This window comes from Lycium barbarum, chromosome 2 (genome assembly GCF_019175385.1).
Source record: "Lycium barbarum isolate Lr01 chromosome 2, ASM1917538v2, whole genome shotgun sequence".
In the NCBI taxonomy this organism is placed as follows: Eukaryota; Viridiplantae; Streptophyta; class Magnoliopsida; order Solanales; family Solanaceae; genus Lycium; species Lycium barbarum.
In genome coordinates, this window is record NC_083338.1 from 139919999 (window position 1) to 139944513 (window position 24515).

Consider the following 24515-nt stretch of genomic DNA (forward strand, 5'->3'; position numbering starts at 1 on the left):
GAATTACTTTTGCCTAAATCAGAGAAACAACTTGTGTTTAACTAAGATTCCAAAAGCATTTTTAGGGAAAAATTGTTTTTTCCGTTACTAGTCAAAAACACTTATTCTTCTCCTAAAAGCTTATCCAAACGCCTCAACAACTCTCCAAAATAAGCATTTTTTACTTCCCAGAAGTTTGATCAAACAAGCTACTCCCTTCATCCAATTTATATGACATTCTTTCCTTTTTATTTAGTCTCAAATAGAATGACACCTTTCTATATTTAGTAAAAAATCAATTTTAAATTTATTGTTTTACCTTTAATGAAATGATTTCTAGCCACACAAATTTCAAAAGTCTTCCTTTATTGATTAAACGCCGTATCAAGTCAAACACCGTCATATAAAATAGACCGAAGAGAGTATTAATCTTGTACAAATTACTAAAACCAACACTAAAGAAAATTAGTATTAGTACTTCGTCACAAAATCAAGTTTAAAGGTTAGGAGTACCAAAAGCGAAAATTTTCTGAAGTTTGGGATTTCGGACCCAAAACCTGTAAGTGAGTTGTAACATTATAGGCAAACTTTTGCAATTTCAATAGCATATATCTAAAGTTAAATTTCGAGACGACTAAACATATAAAAATTATTTTTGGCTATGCCTTAAATAGGGTGCGAAAATCGGCTATCTATGCACTTCCGCCTTTCTCACGTGACCCACTAAGCCCAAAAGCCACGATGCCCATCACCAAAAAATTACGGGCAATTCGCAGGTATACCCTTATTTCGGGATGGTCTTTAAATTTTTGTCCTTCGCTCAAGATTTTTGAGTTTAAGGTTCGAACTCCCGTTTAATCAAAAGTTAAAAATAAAAATTCGCAAGGCAGAGTTTGGATTCACAAAGCAAAGTTTGCCTGCAAAACTCTACCTTATAAGGAATGGCGGAATTAAGATTTTTATTAAGGGGGTGTCAACAAAATAAAAAATTAAAGATACGAAGAAATAAAGGGGATTCACCACATAGTATACATACATAAAAAAATCTTCTTTACGTATCTATACAACGTAATTTTCCAACGAAGGGGTGTCGGTTGACACTCCTTAGCCACTGCTTATAAGAAACTCTGCCTTACTGCAAACTCTCCTTAAGGCAGAGTTTTGCCTTTAGACATAAGGCAAGCTCCACTTTAAGACAGAGTTTTGCTTTCAGGCATAAGACAAACCTCTACCTTGCCTTAAGGCAATTTTTTTTTATTCAGCTGAAATTTTGCAAACATCTGCCTTAAGGCCTAACTTTTACTACGAAACTCTGCCTAGCGGTTTTTTTTTGGAGCTGTAATTCGAACCCAGAACCTCGGGATACTTTATTTGAGGGGTAAAAATTAAAGACCAGCAATTTGAGGGGTAAAAATTTTGCCCTTCGCCTAAAAAAGTGACCAAAAATATCCCAAGGTTGTGGGTTCTAACCCCCGCTTAGTTAAAAAAAAAATCGCCAGGCCCTTCGCGAAACTTCTGCCTTAAGGCAAAAGTTTCTTTTGCCTTGCAAATTCTACCTTAAGGCAAACCTCTGCCTAAGGCAAACTTTCTCCTTAAGGCAGACCCTGCCTTAAGCCAAAGGCAAAATTTTGCTATGAAATTCTGCCTTGCGATTTTTTTTTCTGAGCTGGATATGAACGCAGAATCTCGATGTATTTTAGGCGAAGGACAAAAATTAAAGACCACCCCCGAATAAGGACAATCGTGTAAATTGCCCAAAAAATGCGTCGATTGCTCTTCATATGTACTGGTCTTTAATTTTTGCCCCTCATATCGGTGGTCTTTAATTTTTGTCCATACTCTCATTTAATGAAAATTTGTGGAGTATTCTTATTCGCTGGTTCAGTGATCAGCCAGAATTCTTAAACAATCCATTTTACGTGGCTGGGGACTCCTATTCTGGAATAGCCGTACCAATCATTTCTCAATTCATAGCAAATGGTAGGACTTCAAATGAAATGCACTGTTGTTTGCCTCCAAGAATCTCATTTGCTTATTCTTTCCTGGTTAATCATTCACCATTTGTGATGATGTGGTCATGCAGGAAATGAGAAGGGACTTGAGCCATTTATCAATCTTAAGGTTCGTCTTTCTTTTTTGTTACTTTTTTTACATAATGAGTTATTTTGTTTTATATCCATGAACTGATGAAAGGATATAGCTATAGGTGCTCTTAACATTTTGTATCCTTCAAATGGTTTTAGGGATATTCACTGGGTAATCCTGTGACATTTCGAGGTCAAGTCAATTACAGGATCCCATATGCTCATGGAGTGAGACTTATTTCTGATGAATTTTTTGAGGTTTGCATTGTCTAATAGAAGCCTTATTTTATTCAAATTATATACACTAACAATGTAATAAACATTTTACACTGTAAATGCAATTCAACATGTTGGAAAAGGTTACTTGTCTTATTTTTCAGGTTACTAATACAACTTAGAATGAGTAGTTACATGTAATTATCTTGTAAATGACATGATAATGTTAAAAATATTTACACTTTCAGGTTATAGAAGTTAAATGTTTTTTCTGAGCATTTGCTTCAACATTACACTGATCAAATGGCTTACTACTCTTGTACAGTCCTTGAAGAGAAATTGTGAAGGAGAGTATTACGATATACATCCTAGCAACACACAATGTTTGAATGATCGTCAGACTTATGATAAGGTTTGTGCCTAGTTATTTCTCTTGTGCTGCTTCCATCTTAGTTATAATTTTTTTGACTAAACTTAATATAAGTGCTATGATTTTGTAGATGCTAGACGGAATTTTGTATGGGCAAATTTTGGAGCCCAAATGTGAGTTTGCTTCACCGAGGCCGCAAAAATGGTTTGGTGGAAGGTCTCTTGATGAGATGCTATATGTTGGACGACTAAGATGTCGAGTAAGAATAACTGGTTCTTATTCCCTTGATAATCATCCGTTCTTAGGGAAAATACTTACCCGCTCCCTATGTTTTCAACAAATCAGATTTTGGTATGTTAACCATATCATATAAGAGCTACAAATTAAAATCTTAAGGTGTCTAGATGTGTATTTTCAAAATTGGGGTGTTTGCGGGCCAAACTTAAACTAAGTTGAGGTGTCTTAGATGTGCATTCTCAAAGTTGGGGCGTTTAATTGCCGGGTGATGTCAATTTAAGGTGCCTCTATGTGTATTATGCCTAATAAATATCAGTTAACATAAAAGTTTATATACATAACTACATATCTTGCATTAACTAACTTGGTGTAAGAACTGGGTGAGAGTAAGTCTTTTCTCTTCTATCCTGTGTCAATCATAGCTTGAATAAGGAAAAACATGGGCCTAGAGTAATAGCTGCCGACTTTTTTTGCCTGTACAATCCTTTCAGAAAATATGCTATACCCAGAACTTGGAAATTTAATTAATATTTTAACCTTTTTTTGTCATGCTAGTTTGACTGGGCAAAGCTCTCTTACCATTGGGCTGATGATGACAAAGTTAGAAAGGCCCTCCATGTTCGAAGAGTATGTTTTTTTTTGCCTTCATAAAAGGGGAAATTTGAAGTTTGGAAGCCACAAAAACAAAACTATGAACTTTAACACATGCAGGGCAGTATAGGAAAATGGAAACGATGCGCTGGCAATGCTTTGCCTTTCCAAAAGATAGTACAAAACAGCATTCCATATCATGCAAATCTCAGTGTCAAAGGTTATAGGTCCTTAATATACAGGTTGAGTAATTATATCTTGTGTCTATAAAGTTGGATGGAAAATTGTTGCATAAATAATAGATTCTTAAAAAAAAAAGAAATAGATTCTATATGTGTGTTTACTAAATTTTCAGTATTTTGTAAAACAATGGTGATCATGACATGGTGATCCCTTATATATCAACCGAAGCTTGGATAAGATCTCTTAACTACTCTATTGCTGATGATTGGCGACCCTGGATTGTTGATGGTCAAGTTGCAGGGTAAGTTCAAAAAATTTAATGAATGTTCTTTTATATATGTTTGAAACATGCCTCAAACTGAATTTTTGTTGTCTTTCCTTTTTATTTCTTTGTACTAAAACATGCAGGTATACAAGGACATATTCAAATAAAATGACGTTTGCCACAGTGAAGGAAAGCAATTATTTCACTTCTATTAACTAGTTTCATTTTCTTTTGTTTTCTCCTCTTTCTTTTTCAAGTTAACATTTTTTTAAACTCTTCTACAGGGTGGAGGACATACAGCTCCAGAGTACAAGCCTGCTGAATGTCTAGCCATGCTGAGGAGATGGTTATCTTATCAGCCTCTGTAATTACTAATGTGGAATATATTTCAACTCTTCGAGAGTTATAGCAAGTTTGGCTTAATTCATTTATAAAATCGAGTGTTGAAATTTATCTATAATTAAGTGGTTATATATTTAGGAAAAAAGTGTTAGAACTAATAATAAGCCAAAGCAGCAGTTCCATTTTTGTTGTGAGATCCATTTGTCGCGCACAATGTTCTGACTTGTGAGTTTATTGAGCAAAGCGCCAAATTAACTTTGCTTTCATGCAGAGACGGATCTAGGATTTAAACTTTTAAATTTTTTAGCATTAAACTATTATATTTATAAAGTTATAAGTTCATATCTACTATTTATTGTAAATTTAGTAAATTTTTATATATAAATTTGTACACCGCATCGAAAGTTTGGGGTTCAATTGAACCCCAAATTATAATGCTCCATCCGCCTCTGCTTTCATGGCCAAGTGCCATTCAGTTTTTTTGAGAGATCTGGGATTTGAAATATGTGTTTCTGTAAAAAAAATAATAATCTATCTTAATGCTTGCAAAAACCAACAAACTTTCTAAAGAAAGTTCACTCCCAAACACTCCTAATTTCTTTTCCTTTTATCTTATAATTTATGAATCTTTTAAATCACGATCTAAAAACCTCTTTAAAGCAAATGGAAAATTTTATGAAAAATATTAGACTATGTTTCTAAATTTTGTAAGTTATTTTCCAGGCGCAGCTGGATTCTAGCGTCCCTCTTCTCTTCAATTATCCAATTCCCATAGTTCTGTTTTTCTCATTCAAATTCCTAAGCCATAACACTTCCAACAGCTCAAGTTCATCTCCTTGAAAATCTCTGCCGCTAGTAATGGCAAGTGGTAATTGCTATGAATGAATCTCAATGCACGGTTCTCCATTAGAGGTGTCTGGCATTGCATACGAGTTCAACCTCAAATCACTTCTCTTCTTTAACTTCTATTAATAACTCATTAATGAATCCCTCTCAAAATGTTTGATGTTAGGGTCAGTTTTGCCTCTGCGCTATTTGAAATAGGACAATTTTTAGTTAAAAGCTATTGGAACTAACTTAATAACTAGTGATTTAAGTTAAACTCAATTAGTATTTAATTTATTATGTTATCTCGAGACACTTTCTTTGAATCCAAGCGTCAGGTACAGCAAATGAGTTCATTCATATTTACATTCACATGTATGGATTATGAGTATTACGGAAAATTGACTTCTTTATACTCCCTCTTGTGTTTCTAGAGTCAAATTTACGGTAACTTAGACATACAATTTTAAGTTTTTTTTTTTTTTTTTTTTAAAATAGTTTACATATTTAGAACCTATACATAAAGCACTCTAAATCATAATAATTAACAATTTAAAATATTTAAAGAGCATACGAATAAATAGCGGTAAAAAATTCTCTTGACTCTTAAAAAATGAAAAGTATCGCATTAAATTGGAACAGAGGGAGTATAAAAGTATTCCAGAATTCATGGATCTCTATGAACTCCTAATTAAAAACTTGTAAGTTTTAGATTTTTTTTTTCTATTCTATTCCATTAGTTCTGACTCCTTTATTACATATTTCGAGAGAGGTTTCCAAGAAAGCTCTCTATGACAAAAAACAATGGCCAAAAAAAAGAGAAGTTTTGTGCTTTGGTGCAATTTGTTTTCATTTCTTACTTTTCTTCTTCTTGCAGAAGTAATACATTTTCCAGAGCGTGTTGAGGCTGCTGGTTCACCCGTCAAGTTTCTTCCAGGATTTAAATGGCCACTTCCCTTTGAACTTGAAACAGGGTAATTGCAAAAGCAACTTTTTTGATGTTTAGTCTAGTTTTCTTTCTCAAGTATATATGATTGAACAATATTAGAAGATAAACATTTATACTAAATTGTTAACTATTGGATGAAGCAGGGGATTATCTCTGTTTGTAGCTACTACAGTAGGGGCTTAAACGAGTTTAAGGTGAAGTTAAAAAAGAGTTTGTGGAATTTGATAGTTGTATTTGTGATGGTTGTTGATTTTGTCAGTGAAAATCAGTATTTCACTTAAAAATATACTACCTTCAAACAGGTATATCAATATTTCACTTAAAGTGAAAACAATCACAGCCAAACAAGTATGTGCATTTACTGAAGTTCGGCATTAACGACAACATACCCAGTGTAATCACACAAGTGAGATATAGGAAGGGTTGATGCACCCTCAGCTCAAGTAAAGCATAACAAAATCAGTATGAAAAGAAAATACAGTAATGAAGAAGCCATGTTGAAGATAATGGAGAAAAAAACAGTACCAACAACAAACAATGATAACTGAAGCAAAGGAATTAACCAGTAATAATAAAATCAAAGAATAAGATAGCAGGAGAGTAATAATAACAATAATACTCATAAGGGAAAGTTCAGCATTCAATACTAAAAATATTATTAATGCATGGAGTGGTGTTTTCGGCTACATAGGAGCGGGTGATTCAGATGATGTGAGTCTAATCCAAAATCGGACCCTCTTATTCTATGGCTAACTGGAGGCCCTGGCTGCTCTGCCTTATCTGGTCTTCTCTTTGAGATAGGACCTATAACGTTTGAGCCTGTGGAGTACGGTGACTTTAAGCCAGTGGAGTATAATGGGAGCTTCCCTTCACTGGTATTGAATCCTCATACATGGACAAAGGTGAATATTTCTGTCAGTGGCTAATTAAGAAATATTAATAAGCTTGCAGCCTAACTGAAATGTTGTTTATTAATCAGGTAGCAAGCTTTATATTTTTAGATCTTCCAGTTGGTACTGGATTTTCCTATGCAAGAAATTCAGTGGCTTGGCAATCAGATGATCTACAAGCCAGTCATCATGCATATCAATTTCTGCACAAGGTCATTAAATCTCCCTGCACCTCGTAATTGTTATTTCAAACATTCGTGTGACACAGATTCTGAAATCCAATTTCTAATTCAAATGGCTTTGCCATTTAATTTAATTCAGACATTTCCTTTCAGTGGTTCAATGATCACCCACAATTCTTAAGAAATCCATTTTATGTGGCTGGGGACTCCTATTCTGGAATAGGCATACCAATCATTTCTCAACTCATAGCAAATGGTAGGACCTCAAATGAAGTGCACTGTTGTTTACCTCCAAAAACCATCATTTGCTTATTTTGCCCTTGGTTAGTCATTCACCATTTGTGATGATGTGGTAATGCAGGAAATGAGAAGGGACTTGAGCCATTTATTGATCTTAAGGTTTGTCTTTCTTTTTTTGTTTCATTTTTTTTATATAATGAGTTCTTTTGTTTTGTATTAGGATATATATAAGTCATTACATAGTTAGAGACTCCATGAACGGATGAAATGATAGCTATAGGTGCTCTTAGCATTTTGTATCCTTCAAATGGTTTCAGGGATATTTACTGGGAAATCCATCGGCATTTCTGTAACACCCTGCATTTTAGGACTGAGTTTAAGCTCATATCATTAGAGTTCTAGTGAAAACATGGAAGGTTTGAACGTTTTGCGAAAATGGTTGATAGGCCTATTTCGGGCAGCGATAACTCCTTGATCGGTTTGGAATTTTGGAAGGTACTATCAATGAAGTTGTAGTATGTAGAAATACCTTTCTAACGATATAAGGATCAAGCCAATCAGAGATCGGAGCAAGGAGATATGATCGTCTCAATATGGCTAATAGTAAGGCACTTGAAATCCTATAGAATCGGCTAAGTTTTTGATACGTCTGACTTCCAGTCAAATTTCATGAAAATCAGTTGGGAATTTGAGAAAACTTCCTTGATGAAAGTTGTAGCCCTTTGAAATAGCTTTCCAACGATATCTTACGGGGGTCAAACGGACATCTGTGCAAAGAGTTATTCCCATTTTACTGAAGCCTGTTCGCTGGAAATTCTGCCAGCGTAACGGCGACGTTACGGGCCGTATTTCGTGTTACGGTCCGTAACAGTGGACCGTAACGTCCCGAAAATTTCCAGAAACTCACTGGAAATTTTCACCAAGATACGGTACCAAGTTACGGTCCGTATCTCGTGTTACGGGACCGTAACAGTGACCGTATCTTGGTCCGTATATACGTTTCGGGTCACCTGACTTCGGGAGGCCATAACTCTATCATAACTTGGGAATTTGGGAAAACTCAAAGAACGAAAGTTGTAGATAATTGAAAAACCTTTCCAAACATAGGTTGTGGGTTCACAGAAGACGTCGGGATAAGGAGATATGGATGTTTTAAGACAGCAAGGTCCCAACCCGTTTTCAAGTTGGGTCAACCCATTTTCCCCTTGGTATATAAAGAAAATATTACCCTAACAGCCCATTTTTCCTCCAAAACTCAGATTTTAGAGAGAGGAAGTGAGAGAGAAGGGAAATTAGAGAGAGAAAGTAGAAAATCAACCAAGTTTAAGGCCCCGAATCCCAAAGCTCGTGAAGGAAAAAGTGTAGTACAAGTCGTTGTCGTCATTTTAAGCCCAAGATCGGACTTGGGGGTGTTGATTTCGTGGTGACTACCCAAAAGGTAATATTTCTACTCCCCAATCATTTATAGTTATGAATTGATGAATTCTTGGGAGTATAATAATTGGGTTTGTTGAAGATGATTATATGAACTATGTTAGAATTGTTGGATTGATGACTTGGGATTGTTGTATTCATATGGATTATGAAGAATGATGTTAATTGCATCTAATTGAGACTGTAGAAATTGTTAGAAGTAAAAGAATGGGGATTTGGTGAAGAAAACACCATTAATGGGGGTTATAGAGCTTCATGCCCACTAAGTGTTTGATAAAATGCTTAGATGAACAAAACATGGATATTGTTGCTAATATAGAATCACTATGACTTGTATGCTATAGATTGAAGTTGAAGGGGGTGAAGGACATTGTGATACGCCCAAAAGCGGAAGGTTAAGGTATGTAGAACTTCCATCCACATGTGGGAACTTCTATGTTCTTCCCCATGATCCGTTTAGTAAATTCTATGAAGTTCAACTCCTAGGGCATTAAACCCAATGTATTGGTAGCCCGTAATTATGTATGTATGTATGTACATGAATTCCGTATATATGTTCGTTATTGTGTTCCTAAACCTCCATTTCGGACATTAGGAATCCTAGCTTAATCCATGAATCATGAATTCTTCCTCATGTGTTCTCATGATGTTTATATGAAATTGTAAAATGTTATTTCACAAATTACAAGCATGTTTTCAAGTCAGCTACAAACGTATGATTATGCATTATGGTATTTCTCATGATCAAGTTTACAAGTTATTTCATGAAAATATGTTTACAAGTCCTTTCGTGAAATCATGATTTCAAGACAAGTACAAGTTAATTCACGAAAGTCATGGGCTTCTTAGCCAACTATATTATTTTCATGTTCGGGAGTTGTAATAATACCGAGAAGGCTCAGATAGCCTGAAACTACGTATGCCAACGTAGGATAAGTATCGCTCCGCCCAGTAGGACGATTCCTTTATATGTTCCCCATTGAGGGATTTGGATCCATTCATGTTATGTTCATGTCTCGTGCCCCGGCAAGGTACGAGATGGCTTAGCTGATCGGGCAGAGATCAGACTCCACGCTCCTCCCCGTGGTGGTTTATGTCGGTATTACAGATTATTACAGATTACTATAGACTATCTCATGCTTCCAGTACTCAGTTTCAGTTTTAAATTTCATGATTTTGTACTCATGCTCATGCTCATGTTCATGTCCAAGTTTTCAGTTTCAGTTCTTACTATGTTATTCCATGTTCCATGTTGTTTCTTCCGGTTGCTTTACATACCAGTACATTCAATGTGCTGACGTCCCCTTTTTATTGCCCGGGGGCCTGCATTTCACGATGCAGGTACTGATATACAGGACGACACATCTGCTCAGTAGGACAGCATTCGTATCAGCTTATTTGTGAGCCCCATCTCATTCGGGGTTTAGTCAACTTTTATCTTATGATTAGTTATGCATCTAAAGGTATGCTGGGGGCCTTTTCCCAGTAAGTATGTTTTTCAGTCAGACTCATGATAGAGGTTTCATAGACTAGAACAGACAGTTATGTCATGTCAGATAATCGAAGTCGCATAGCCATTTTGGCTCACTCATGTTTAAACAAGTACTTTATTAAGTATTATGACTTATTATGTTTTATAAAGGCTCATCATGCATTCACGTTATATTCCGCTTATGTTATGCATCATGATGATTCAGCAAGTCATGTGGTTCGCTCGGTCACATGTAGTCAGGCACCGAGTGCCGTGTTACGTCCAGGCCATGGTTCGGGGCGTGACAATTTCATGGTGAATATAATTACAGGATCCCATATGCTCATGGAGTGGGACTTATTTCTGATGAACTTTTTGAGGTTTGCCTCGTCTAATATAAACCTTTTTTTGATCACTTAATACACTAACATGTAATAAAAATTTTGGCTGATGCAATTCAACATGTTGGAAAAGGTTACTTGTCTTATTTTTTAGGTTACTAATTCAACTTATTATGAGTAGTTACATGTAATTATCTTTTTAAGTGACATGATAATGTAAAAAGTATTACACTGCCAGAATATAGAAGTTAAATATATATTCTAAGCATTTGCTTTACATTACACTGATTAAATGACTTACTACTCTTGGGCAGTCTTTGAAGAGAAATTGTAAAGGGAAGTATTTCGATATACATCCTAGCAACACACAATGTTGGAACGATCGTCAGACTTATGATCAGGTTTGTGTCTAGTTATTCATTTCTCTTGTGCTGCTTCCGTTTTAGTGCTTGGTATATTTGACTAAACTTATCTAATTTCTATGATTCTTATAGATGCTTGATGGAATTACTATAGCACACATTTTGGAGCCCAAATGTGAGTTTGCTTCACCAAGGCCACAAAAGTGGTTGGGCCAAAGAAGGTCTCTTGATGAAATGCTATTTCTTGGACGACTAAGATGCCGAGTAAGAATAACTGGTTCTTATCCCCTTGACAATCATCTACTCTTTAGGGAAATACTTGTCCTCTCCCGGTGTTTTCAACAACTCAAACTTTGGTATCTTGACCATATCACTTACTAGTTAATACAAATTAAAGTGATAATGCATACTATTAGTTAACATAAAAGTTTATATACACAACATGTTGTGAACCATGCCGACTCTATAAGGGCTTATGGGCTAAAAGTGATAAATAAGACTGATTCAGTTCGGATTATTGGGTTGAGTAAAATGTTCGAAGGTTTTATTTAGGATCCAGGCCCAATTAGCTATTGTTAAAAGAGACTAGGGGTTAGAACGAACCGTTCTGCGAATTGTTATGAAGAAACTGTCTGTGTTCCCTCATCCCCTTTTTGCCTAGTATCTCACCCCCTTCTCCTATGTTCAATTCTAGTATTTTATTACAACAATCAGTTCCTTTGTAATTTCAGTGAAGAAATATTACTACTGTATTACGTGGTTGTAGAAACCGTTGCGTTTGATACCGAGTTTGTTTCACAACACATATCTTGCATTAACCAACTTGGTGTAAGAACCGGGTGGGGGCAAGTCTTTTTCCCTCTATTCAGTGTTAATCATAGCTTGAATAAGGAAAAACATGCACCTCTAATATGATCTTTGCACTTCATTGTTAAAATAACTGCTGAACTTTTTACCTGTATCATCTTTCGGAAATTATGCTATACCCAAATCTTGAAAATTATAATCATATTTTAACTTATGTCTGATGCTAGTTTGACTGGGAAAAGATCTCTTACCATTGGGCTGACGATGACAAAGTTAGAGAGGCCCTCTATGTTCGAAGAGTATGTTCCCTTTTCTTGTCTTTTTTTCTTTTTCCCACTAAAGTTTTGGAAGCAACAAAAACAAAATTGGGAACACATTAGATATTTATCTAAATTGGTAGGTCCTTGAGCTGATCCCGTGCTATCCCCAAGATGTTGGTCTCTCACTAGAAACCTTATCCCATGCAGGGCAGTATTGGGAAATGGAAGCGATGTGCTGGCGATGCTTTGCCTTTCCAAAAGTTGGTACAAAACAGCATTCCATATCATGCAAATCTCAGTGTCAAAGGCTATAGGTCCTTAATATACAGGTTGAGTAATTATATTATTGTGTCTATAAAGTTGTAAAATTGTTGCATAAATAATACAGTAGATTCTATATGGGTGTTTACTAAATTTTCAGTATTTTGTAAAACAGTGGTGATCATGACATGGGCATCCCTTATATATCAACCGAAGCTTGGATAAGATCTCTTAACTACTCTATTGCTGATGATTGGCGACCCTGGATTGTTGATGGTCAAGTTGCAGGGTAAGTTCAAAAAATTGAATGAATATTCTTTTATATATGTTTGAAACATGCCTCAAACTGAATTTTTGTTGTCTTTCCTTTTTATTTCTTTGTACTAATACATGCAGGTATACAAGGACATATTCAAATAAAATGACATTTGCCACAGTGAAGGAAAGCAACTATATTTGACTTTTATGAACTAGTTTCATTTTCTTCGTTCTCCTGTTTGTTTAGCAAGTTAACATTATTTTAAACTGTTCTGCAGGGAGGCGGACATACAGCTCCAGAGTACAAGCCTGTTGAATGTCTAGCCATGCTGAAGAGATGGATATCTTATCAGCCTCTGTGATTAATGAAGAATACATTTCAAGCTCTTTGTGAATAATAGCCAGTTTGGCTTAATTGATTAAAAACTTCAAGTATTGAAATTGATTCTATAATTAAGTGGTTATGTATTTAGAAAAGAAGTGTTAAAACGAATAATAAGCCTAAATAGCAGTTTCTTTTTTGCTCTGAGATCCATTTTTTGAGCACGATGTGCTGAGTTTATTGAGAGATTTGAAATATATATTTCTATAAAAAGATACTCTATAAATTTTTCTTAATGTTTGCAAAAATCAACAAAATTTCCAAAAAAGTTTGACTCCCAAACACTCCTAATTACAACTCTAATGGCGTACTTGAACTAGAGTTCTAATGCTATGAATGAATTCCCCACGCTTCTCCATTAGAAGTGTCTAGCATTGCATACTAGTTCAAGGTCAAATTACTTCTCTTCTCCAATTTCTACATAACTCATTAAGTAGGCGTTTGGCCATAGAAACCAAAACTTTTTCACTTTTTTTGGAATTTTGGAGTTGGAGTTGGAGTTCAAGTCTGAGTTGTGTTTGGTCATAGTTTTTACAAATAGTATTTTTTTGTTGAAATATACTTTTTCAACAAGGTTTTGGTTGTGAAAAAAGTGAAAAATGAGCAAATTATATTTGGAATTTTCATGGTCAAACATTAATTTTTGAAAAAAGTGAAAAACATTTATGTAAAAAATGAATAATTCTTATTGCCAAACGGGTCCTAATCAAATGTTTGAAATAGGAGAATTTTAGGTTAAAAACTATTGGAACTAACTTAATAATATTGATAAAAGTTGAAGTCATTTGTTATGTTAGCTCGACTCTCGAGACATTTTCTTTGAATGCGAGCATCAGGTACAGCAAAGGAGTTCATTCATATTTATATTCACGTTTATGGATTATGGATATTTCGGAAAGTTGACTTCTTTATATAGAAGTATTCCAGAATTCTTGGATCTCTATGAGATCCTAATTAACAACTTGTAAGTTTTAGAATTTTTTTTTTCTACTCTATTAGGTTGCCTCTGTCTCCTTATTACTGTATATGTTTCGAGGGAGTTTTTCAAGAAAGCTCTCTATGACAAAAAGCAATGGCCAAAAGAAAGAAAAGTCTTATCATTTGCTGCAATCTGCTTTCATTTCTTCTTTTCTTGCAGAAGTAATACATTTTCAAGAGCGTGGTGAGGCTGCTGGTTCACCCGTCAAGTTTCTTCTTGGATTTAAAGGGCCACTTCCTTTTGAACTTGAAACTGAGTAAGTGTAAAAGTTGCTTCTTTGGTGTTTAGTCTAGTTGTTTTTTCTCAAAGTATATATGAGTATACTGAATTCGCACGTGTAGGGGTGCATTAGTACTCCAGCACTTCATCCTGGAACTATCTCAGTTTATAGCTACTAAGTAGAGGCTTGGACAGTGTTTGAGTTGAAGTTGAAAAGAGGAGTATTAGAAGAAGTTTGTGGAAGTCAAGTTGTTTTTGGACATGAATTTTACTTGGAAAAATAGTTCGTGAAATTTGAAGATTTGTGAGTGTAAACCGGTATCTTACCTGATATATACCTTCAAACCAGTGTTTCAATGTTTTTAAATACTCATGGTCAAACAAGTATTTGTGAATACCGAAGTTCATATTCACGAATCCTAAAATACTTTTAGCGCTCAACTGCAACTCAGCGTGGGGTGGTGTTTTCAGGTACATTGGAGTGGGTGATTCAGATGATGTGCAACTATTCTACTACTTCATTAAATCTGAGTCTAATCCAAAATCAGAACCCCTTGTCCTATGGCTTACAGGAGGCCCTGGCTGCTCTGCATTATCTGGTCTTCTCTTTGAGATAGGTAAATGACTCCTTCTTTTCGTTTTTTGTTTTTCTATTTTTCCTTCTCTATTTTGTACCTCAAATGTGATTCTGTTTCCACTCATTTCACTTCAAAATGAAATGAGGAGGCATCAGCCAATCACCCCAACAACAGATGCATCAAAGTAGATGAACGCATTCTTGTAGAGCAAAATAAATCACATTTTATTCTACTTTTTGTAGCATGAGAATAAATTTAAAATACAGTGCACATAATACCGTACGTGTATCATACCCTATGGATTGGTGTATTTGGAGGTCTACATAGGACATCACCAAACCACCTCATCTCGCGGTGCTAAGCTTGTCAAATTAAATCATTTTGGTTTTGGTTCAAATTTTCCACAAGCAAGTTAATTTGCGGACTTTTTACCTGCGAAGGACCAATAACGTTTGAGCCTGTGAAGTACGGTGACTTTAAGCCAGCGGAATATAATGGTAGCTTCCCCTCACTAGTATTGAATCCTCATACATGGACAAAGGTGAACATTTCTGTCTGTGGCTAATTAAGGAATATTCGTTAGCTTGCAGCCTTACTTAAATGCTATTTAATCAGGTAGCAAGCTTTATATTTTTAGACCTTCCAGTTGGTACTGGATTTTCCTATGCAAGAACTTCAGTGGCTCGTCACCCAGATGATCTTCAAGCTAGTGATCATGCATATCAATTTCTTCGCAAGGTATTTACATCCCTGCACCTCATAGTTCTGATGTCAAACTTTTCATTGACAGAGAATATGGAATCAAATTTTCCGAATGGCGTTGCATTCACTTAATTCATCCATTTCCTTTCAGTGGTTCAACGATCACCCAGAATTCTTAAGAAATCCATTTTATGTGGCTGGGGACTCCTATTCTGGAATAGGCGTACCAATCATTACTCAACTCATAGCAAATGGTAAGACTTCAAATGAAGTGTGCTGTTGTTTGCGCCGAAGAACCATCATTGGTCTAGTCTCCCATTCGCTAATTCTGCACCATTTATGATGATGTGGTAATGCAGGAAATGAAAAGGGACTTGAGCCATTTATTAATCTTAAGGTTTGTTTTCCTTTTTTTGTTACATTTTTTACATAATGAGTTCTTTTGTTTTGTATAAGTCATTACATAGTTAGAGACTGCATGAACTGATGAAAGGATATAGCTATAGGTGCTCTTAACATTTTGTGTTCTTCAAATGGTTTCAGGGATATTCATTGGGAAATCCGGTGACTTTTCATGGCGAATACAATTACAGGATCCAATATGCTCATGGAGTGGGACTTATTTCTGATGAACTTTTTGAGGTTTGCATTGTCTAATAGGAACCTTTTTTTATTTAACTAATATACACTAACAATGTAATAAAGTATTTACGCCGTAAATACAATTCAACATGTTGGAAAAGGTTACTTGCCTTATTTTTCAGGTTACTAATTCAACTTTTGAGTAGTTACATGTAATTATCTTGTAAGTGACATGATAATAAAAAAACATTACACTTTCAGGTTATAAAAGTTAAATGTTTCTTCTAAGTATTTGCTTCACACATTACTCTGATTGAATGGCTTACTACTCTGATCTTGTACAGTCCTTGAAGAGAAATTGTAAAGGAGAGTATTTCGATATACATCCCAGCAACACCCAATGTTTGAATGATCGTCAGACTTATGATGAGGTTTGTTCCTAGTTATTTTCCTGTGCTGCTTCCATCTTCGTGGTTGGTTTATTTGACTAAACTTATATAAGTTCTATGATTCTTATAGATGCTTGATGAATTACTATAGCACACATTTTGGAGCCCAAATGTGAGTTTGCTTCACCAAGGCCACAAAAGTGGTTGGGCCAAAGAAGGTCTCTTGATGAGATGCTATATGTTGGACGATCACTAAGATGTCGAGTAAGAATAACTGGTTCTTATCCCCTTGACAGTCAACTGCTCTTAGGGGAAATACTTACCGCCCCCGGTGTTTTCAACAAATCAAATTTCGGTATCTTAACCATATATATCACATAAGAGTTACAAATTAAAATGGTAATACATATCAGTTGACATAAAAGTTTGTATACACTGTATAATACACAACACATATCTTGCATTAACTAACTTGGTGTATGAATCGGGTGAGGCTCAGTCTTTTTTTCGTCTATCCAGTGTCAATCATAGCTCGAATAAGGAAAGAGTTTAAGTTAGTGTAAAAGATTCTTTACACTGACATTGTATATAACTTAAACCCATAAGGAAAAACGTGGACCTCTATTAGGATCTTTGTACTTCATATTATAATAACTGCTGAACTTTTAACCGGTCGGACCCAAATCTTGAAAAATATATTTGCATTTTTACCTATTTCTTTTTTGTCATTCCAGTTTGACTGGGAAAAGCTCTCTTACCAGTGGGCTGATGATGACAAAGTTAGAGAGGCCCTCCATGTTCGAAGAGTATGTTTATGTTTCTTTTTTCCCATAAAAGAGAAGTCTAAAGTTTGGAAGCAACAAAAATAAGTATGAATTTTATCCCATGCAGGTAGTATTGGGAAATGGAAGCGATGCGTTGGAGCAGCTTTGCCTTTCAAAAAGATAGTAAAAAACAGCATTCCATATCATGCAAATCTCAGTGTCAAAGGTTATAGGTCCTTAATATACAGGTTGAGTAATTGCTATATCTTGTGATATTTGTTGCACAAATAATAGATTTTGTACGTGAATTTACTTAATTTTGAGTATTTTGTAAAACAGTGGTGATCATGACACGATGATCCCTTATATGTCAACTGAAGCTTGGATAAGATCTCTTAACTACTCTATTTTTTATGATTGGCGACCATGGATTGTTGATGGTCAAGTTGCAGGTTAAGTTCAAAACTGAACGAATGTTCTTTGATGTTTGACTTTTTCTTCTTTCCTTTTTCTCGTCTTACTAAAATATGCAGGTATACAAGGGCATATTCAAACAAAATGACATTTGCCACAGTGAAGGAAAGCAGCAATTTCACTTCTGTGAACTAGTTTCAGTTTCAGTTCAATGGCGAGCTAAAGTTGTTTTAAACTCTTGCAGGGAGGACATACAGCTCCAGAGTACAGTCCTGTTGAATGTCTAGCCATGCTGAAGAGATGGATATCTTCTCAGCCTCTGTAATTAATGAACAATGCATTTCGAGCTCTTCGTGAATAATAGCCAGTTTGGCCTAATTGATTTAGAAAATCAAGTATTGAGATTGATTCTATAATTAAATGGCAGTTTCATTTTTGTTGTGAGGTCCATTTTTTGCCCACAGTGTTCTGAGTTTATTGAGCAATGCACCAAATTAACTTAGCTTTCATGGCCAAGTGCCATTCAGGCTCTTCGAGAGCTTGTTTTACAGTTAAATGGGGGAGAGCTTTAGTTATGGTAGCCAAGTATAAAAAACATGTAACTTTAAAAATGCTGTTTAGGATTATTTGACAGCTTTGTTTTACATTTATGGGCCTCACGATCAGCGAAAGTTTCTGCTTCAATTATGTTAGGCTTGTAAACTTGGAAGATCTTACTGTTAAAGTTGAATTACTAAAATGTCCATAAAATATTAAACGATATTTTTGCCCTTTAAGAAAACACTATTCCCATAAAATAATTTGCAAAATAGTAAATACACTTCATAATAAGTAGTATTCTTGTAAAAATTCTCTGCAGTAAATACATTTCGTATGTGCTTTTAAGAATTTTAAAGATAATGTAAATTAGCCTCTTCTATTACGGATCATTATATTGGTTCTTTAAGCTTACACAGCCTAATAAAAATTAATAAAAGAAAAAAATTAAATGGATGAAAGACAATCCATGAATAATCAGCTTTTACCAAGGCCTTTGATGTTCTCTGCAAAATGCAAATATATATCTAAGCGTAAGGATTTTTTTCTTGAGATAATGGATAGTAATTAATGATGGTGCATTAAAAAGTGTAACCTTTCATATTGTAATGGGTAGAGCATTTATCATATTATTATACTCAGGCGCAGATCTATGTAGGAGCGTGGGAGTGCCAAAAGGCGGAGCCAGAATTTGAATTTTGTGGGTTCGAGGTTCTAATTATTTAAAATTATTGGATTCTAAATTAATAATTTGTACATATTTGACAAAAAGTTTAATACAAATATATGGTTCGAATCAAAGTTACAGGGTTCGGCTGAACCCACGCCCAAAGGTCTAGCTCCGCCCCAGAGTGCCACGCCATCCTACCGCCTTGGTTGAAACTCTATGTATAGATGTGCCTATGTATAAAATATCTTATAAACACTAATCATGCCACCTGCAAGGAAGTCCATGGTGCCGGTGGTTGAACGCCATCTATCCCTCCCCGGGACGCGAGTTTGAACCCTGCTCTTCTTAAAAGCATTTTCCAGCATAACTAATATTGGCGTGGAGTTTAACTGTTTAACCTTATACCCCAATGAGAATGTGAGAGGTTTAAGATGATCCTACGTGGAGTTTGACCTTTTTTTAATTAATTTTTGCTGGCTTTCTCTTTCGTCCTTTTTTGGTTTTCTCTTATTGGAACTTGGTAATATACTACTTAACAAAAGCAAGCACGTTCACGATGAGTGGAAAATCAAATTAGCAAGTCTTTATTTATCTTCTCAGGATTCTTACCATTTTTCTTCCTTATCATTTTAAGCATAAAATATTAGTAAATTCTTCCAACAACCCTTTCTCTTCTCCCAAATTTTTTCCTCTCTTCGTTAAAATTTTAATAATTTTTCCTTGTTGCGCCAGCTACTCTACCCTTGTTGTTTCTTATCTTTAATTTTACATGTTATTTTTTAAAAATGGTTTAACAAAAGGCGAAATAGTCTGGAAGACTCCTGTACTTAACACTTTTTGACATCCCGGTGTTTATACTTACATGTTTGCTAACTGAACCCCTCTACCCATCAAAATTGAACATTTTAAACACCTCTTGTCCTATCTCGCATTTGACTTAGCTGTGCGTGTGATACACTCCCTTTAGGCGAGTGAGGCCTTGTAAAAAGGCATTAACGGTCATATTTTGCTTTTTAGAAGCCACCTTCTTCTCCAAACATTAAACCACCATTGTTGAACCAATTTTGAGCTCCATCCCTTAATTTTATCTCCAAATTTCTTCCCCATTTTTTTTTTCTATTCTGCATCTATTCTTCTTCACCAGTGCTGTTTACAATCTGTTTTTTTTTTCTTTAAGTCAAATTTCTTTTTCAAGAAATCATGAAGGTACATTTTTGCTATTGTGGACTTGTTGCTGATTTGAAGATATCCAAGACACCTATCAATCCTGGAAGAAGCTTTTGGGGTTGCCAAAGATATGCAAGTGGTAATGGATGTGGCTATTTTCGATGGGTTGATTCGGCTAATCCAATATGCCAAGAACAATACTACAACACATTAATGAACTCTACAAGTCTTGGTGGGGGAAGGCATGGAAGGTCGACCTGGTGCGTTGTTGCCATAGTTGTGGTTATTGTTCTTTGGTTCCTTATCTTTTGTATGTAAGATTAGTAGTTCTAGTTAGTTGTTTAGGCTTGATATTTTCAGTTGGAAGGTAATATTAGTAGTATCTAAGATTAGTATTATGTCAAGAACATGTGCCTAGGCTTGTCATCAAGTGTAATTTTTTGTTGTTCATGAATGTAATGAAAATGAAAATGCCTAGTTTGAAACGTAAACCTTGAAATTAAGCATTACAACTGTCTTAAGAAGTACAACTGTCTTAAGCATTACAACTGTCAGATATCAACCCACAAATCCATGTACAAAGATAAATATTGTATGACAAAGTTAATCAACAAAACAGTTGGCTCCTAAAATTAGCAAGTCTAACATCTACTTTCAAACACTATAAATTGTTGCCTGGTGTGGTTTGAGTGCTTGTTGTAGGTTTAGTGCTTGTAGAAGAGTGCTCTTTTATAACTTTGTTCTTGTAGCTGCCTTTGAGTAACTGTAGCTCTACCATTCCACCTCAGTCCATGTGGTTTGTAACCAAGATCAATGTTAGTGGGTACTGAACTAATCAATCCATCACCATGCATCACTCTATCATTTGTTCCAGTTTGAAATAAAAAGAATTAAGTTAGAGATGTTCAAAAGTTTCAAAAGAATGATGTCTTTAAATTGAAATATTTACCTTCTCAATCACACTGCCACCTTCTCCAAATAGCACACCATAACCAGCTGCCCTTGGCCGCTTATACCTAGTTTGTGGTGGCTTCTTATAACGAGGATTTGCCCCACCACTTCTAACTGAATAAGTCTTATTCTTTGGACCTGCAGTAGTAGTTGACTGTTGGGTGTTTGATTGAGTTGATTGAGAATTTGTTGCAGCATTTGTTGGAGTACTTGTTGTGGTACCACTTGCACCAACACTTGCAACAGCTGTTGCACCACTTCTTGCACCATCTCTTCCACCACTTCTTCCACCAACTCTTGCACTACCACCACCAGGTGCAGCTATTGCAGTAGGACCAGCAGTTGCTGCTGCATTGGTTGCACCAGCAGCAACAGTTGAAGAAGAAGCACCACCACTTTTCTGCATTCACAACATTAAGTATTTCAATTTAAATGACAAAATCACAAAGGCATTAAATAGAATAACACTTACAGCAATTGGACATCCTTTCTTGTTATGTCCCATAGTGTTGCATACTGAACATGTCATTTTCCTGCCCTTTCTTGTAGCTTTTTCAAAATTTTTCTTTGGTTCATCAGCATTCTTATTCCTCTTTTTCTTTGGCCTACCTAGCATTTGAGTAATTTCAGGTGGCTCAATGGGTGGTCTTGTGCTCTTTGGCCACATCTTCATGTTTGTCATAGGTTGAATGAATTTATTGTAAGCCTTCAAATATGTATCCTTTTTATACCAGTGCTCAACAAATGCCTCAACCTCCAAGCTCTTATATTGAATTGCAGTAATGGCATGTGCACAAGGAATTCCTTTCAGTTGCCATGACCTACAGTTACACACCTTGTTCTTCAGATTAACAACATGTTTATATGGTGGATCCTTAACCTCAAACCCAATATCACTATTAAAATGCAACTCACAATCCGCTGCATATTCAACATTCTCTTTAAGAGTTTGCATTGTCATGGGTGATACTTCACCTACCCATTTTTTAGCAAATTCTCTCATTTGATTCATCCTCTCCATAACTTTGATTCTGATTTCTTCCAGCATAGTTATGATTGATTTGAATCTAGGTATCAAAATCCAACTGCTGAATGTCTCAAACATGTTGTTATCAACTATGTCACATTTGCTGTGTTCTTTAAAGTATGCCCTACACCATGTCTCCTTATTGTATTGAAATAAGGCTTCATTAATGCCTTCCCCTAACTCATCCATCTCATCAATTTTTTTTATTTAAAAGAACATCAAATGATGCTCTTGCTACCTGCTAGAATTTTCTTCTTCTTTCCTCACCCCTCCATTCCTTTATCCAGTTGACCCATATATGCCCAGCACACTATATGTGCTCAGCATTTGGCAGTAAATCAAGAAGTGCCACAAGAAGAGTCTATTAAACAAACATCCAAGCAACAGGGTACAAACAGTAAGTAATAAGGCATAAATGAAAAAATACAAATCAATTGAAGTGCATAGTATTAGAGTCATACCCTCTGCATATTAGACATTACCGTCAATCCTTCACCTTTAGTTAATGTTAGCTCCAAATCATTCTTGATACACCTAATGAACCATGACCATGTATCCTTGGATTCTTTATCAACTACAACCCAAGCAACAGGGTACATTTGATTATTGCCATCCTTGGTAATGCAAGACGACAACTCACCCTTACAAACCCCTTTGAGAAATGCACCATCAAAACCAATGATGTTTCTACACCCCTTTAAATCTCCACTTTCCAGTGCTCCAAGACATACATAAAATCCCATAAACACCTCCTTTCCAGGAATTGTATTCTTAGAAGTCCTTACCACAACAATAGTGTCAGGATTGGTAGACTTCAACTCTTAAGCATAATCATAAAGCCTAGTAAATTCCTCTTTTGTAATCACCCACATGATCCTGCATAACTATCATTTTTGCCCTTCTGCAACTTGTTTTACTCACATACAATCTATATTTTTTTCTGATCAAGGATTGGATTTGATGCAACTTAATATTAGGCTCACTCATGATCCTATCCAGAAAATGTTTAGCAATCCAAGGTGGATTGCACAATTTGTTTCTTGTTTTCTTGCAACACTTGTGGACAGGAAAGTAAGTCACCACCCTAAAATCACCAGTGCTTCCTTGTATGCTTCCTCTAATATGCCAAGGACAACTTTTATGCACACACTCTGCTGTTATCCTTTTCTTTTCATTATGTTTAAACTTAAGGTTCACACCTCTCTGAATTGAGTAGGTTTGCAGTGCTTCCCTAAACCCAATATGGTTCAAGAAAACCATATACAACTGAAATAATTTTTTTTGGCTTTTGCATCAAAATAGACTTTGTTACTTGCATTCCTAGGTGGTGGCTCTAGTTCTTCATCATTCCCAACAGGTTACCCCTCTTTTCATCACTAACTTCACTACCTGGATCAGAACTATCAAAATACAAGTCATCCCCTCCTAGTTTCCCTTCATATCTTCCCCTCTTATTCTTAAAAATATACTCAAAACTAATATCTAAACTTATAGGATCAAATGGTATCTCATCTCCATTTACCTTCTCAGCTTTTTTCTTAGCTAGTTTTTCTCTAATGTTTGCCTGCCTAGCTTTTGCAAACTCTTCATCCAAGTCACTTAAATCGTCAATGTTCTCATCAACATCATATAATGATTCAGAATACCAGATTCTTCTACATCAGATTCATCAAATTCATCAGAGGTTTGAAGGTGGTAGGAAGAGAAGTCATTACCTTCCTGTTCATCAGCAGAAACAGTCTCACCAACAGTCTTCTTACCCTTCTCTTTGTCTTCTAAATTGGTGTTTATACCAGGGGTTTAGGATGACACATCAGCCTTAGGCTGTCCTCTTTTTGGGGTTGAAAATTAGACTTCATTTAATTCCTCATCAATATTTACAACAGGTGGGGAGGGTGTGACACATCAGACCAACATTTAAGACATTTGCTTGCCTTTTCTTAGGTGTCAACTTTTTGGCTATTTCCACTTCATTTATATCCTCAACAACCAAAGGTGTATCAATAGCATGTACTACATAGACATCAACAAAGTCTCCACCCCTCAAGTTATTAAGAAATTTTAACACATCCCCATCATTTTTTAACATGTAAAGCCACCCCTTTTGGTTAATTTACACCCAAAAGTTTCAACTTTTTTAATTCCCAATTCTAAAGCTAACTTCTAAAACAACATAATATGTAGCTCATCAACATCTATTTTCATTGGTTCAGGGCTAGATATTGCATTATCATACCTTAGCTCAGAGTCTGATAAAAAACAACCACCATGATGCATTTGAAGTGTCACAATTGTTGAGGCCATTTTCTTATCAAGCCTGCAAAGTGACAACAAAAAACAAAAACGTCCGTTAATAATGCACTAATACTACCTTTACCCAAATCAATAAAGAATATAACAACAAACCCTAATTTTTTTTACTGAAAAAGCTTCCAAGATTCATCATTTTCCCCCAAAAAAAAACACTGCAATAAGATGATATACCTAGGTGGACCACTAACAGAACAATACCCAACGTATTCACACAAAAAATTGGATAATGTCAAACAAATTTTGGATTTTACGAAGAAACCCTACAATCTAATCGAAATAACGAAAAATGCCATT

At 35.5% G+C, this 24515-nt stretch overlaps 1 protein-coding gene and 1 pseudogene across 1 annotated transcript; both read left to right on the forward strand.

Moving 5' to 3' along the window:
* The first annotated feature begins 720 nt into the window (after nucleotides 1–720).
* LOC132629019 (serine carboxypeptidase-like 17) lies at nucleotides 721–4293 on the forward strand (annotated as a pseudogene).
* An 832-nt stretch (nucleotides 4294–5125) lies between these two features.
* On the forward strand, nucleotides 5126–17439 carry LOC132629020 (serine carboxypeptidase-like 17). Its single transcript, XM_060344765.1, is given in 26 exon segments — nucleotides 5126–5135; nucleotides 5970–6066; nucleotides 6713–6750; nucleotides 6753–6943; nucleotides 7021–7143; nucleotides 7267–7369; nucleotides 7475–7512; nucleotides 7671–7701; nucleotides 10574–10638; nucleotides 10914–11000; nucleotides 11094–11225; nucleotides 11996–12067; nucleotides 12236–12357; nucleotides 12465–12578; nucleotides 12686–12735; nucleotides 12830–12905; nucleotides 14599–14744; nucleotides 15146–15246; nucleotides 15321–15443; nucleotides 15559–15661; nucleotides 15767–15804; nucleotides 15951–16049; nucleotides 16343–16420; nucleotides 16509–16642; nucleotides 17113–17184; nucleotides 17270–17439. Coding segments are annotated over 24 exon segments (2058 nt in total). The 3' UTR covers nucleotides 16530–16642; nucleotides 17113–17184; nucleotides 17270–17439.
* Nucleotides 17440–24515: the final 7076 nt, after the last annotated feature.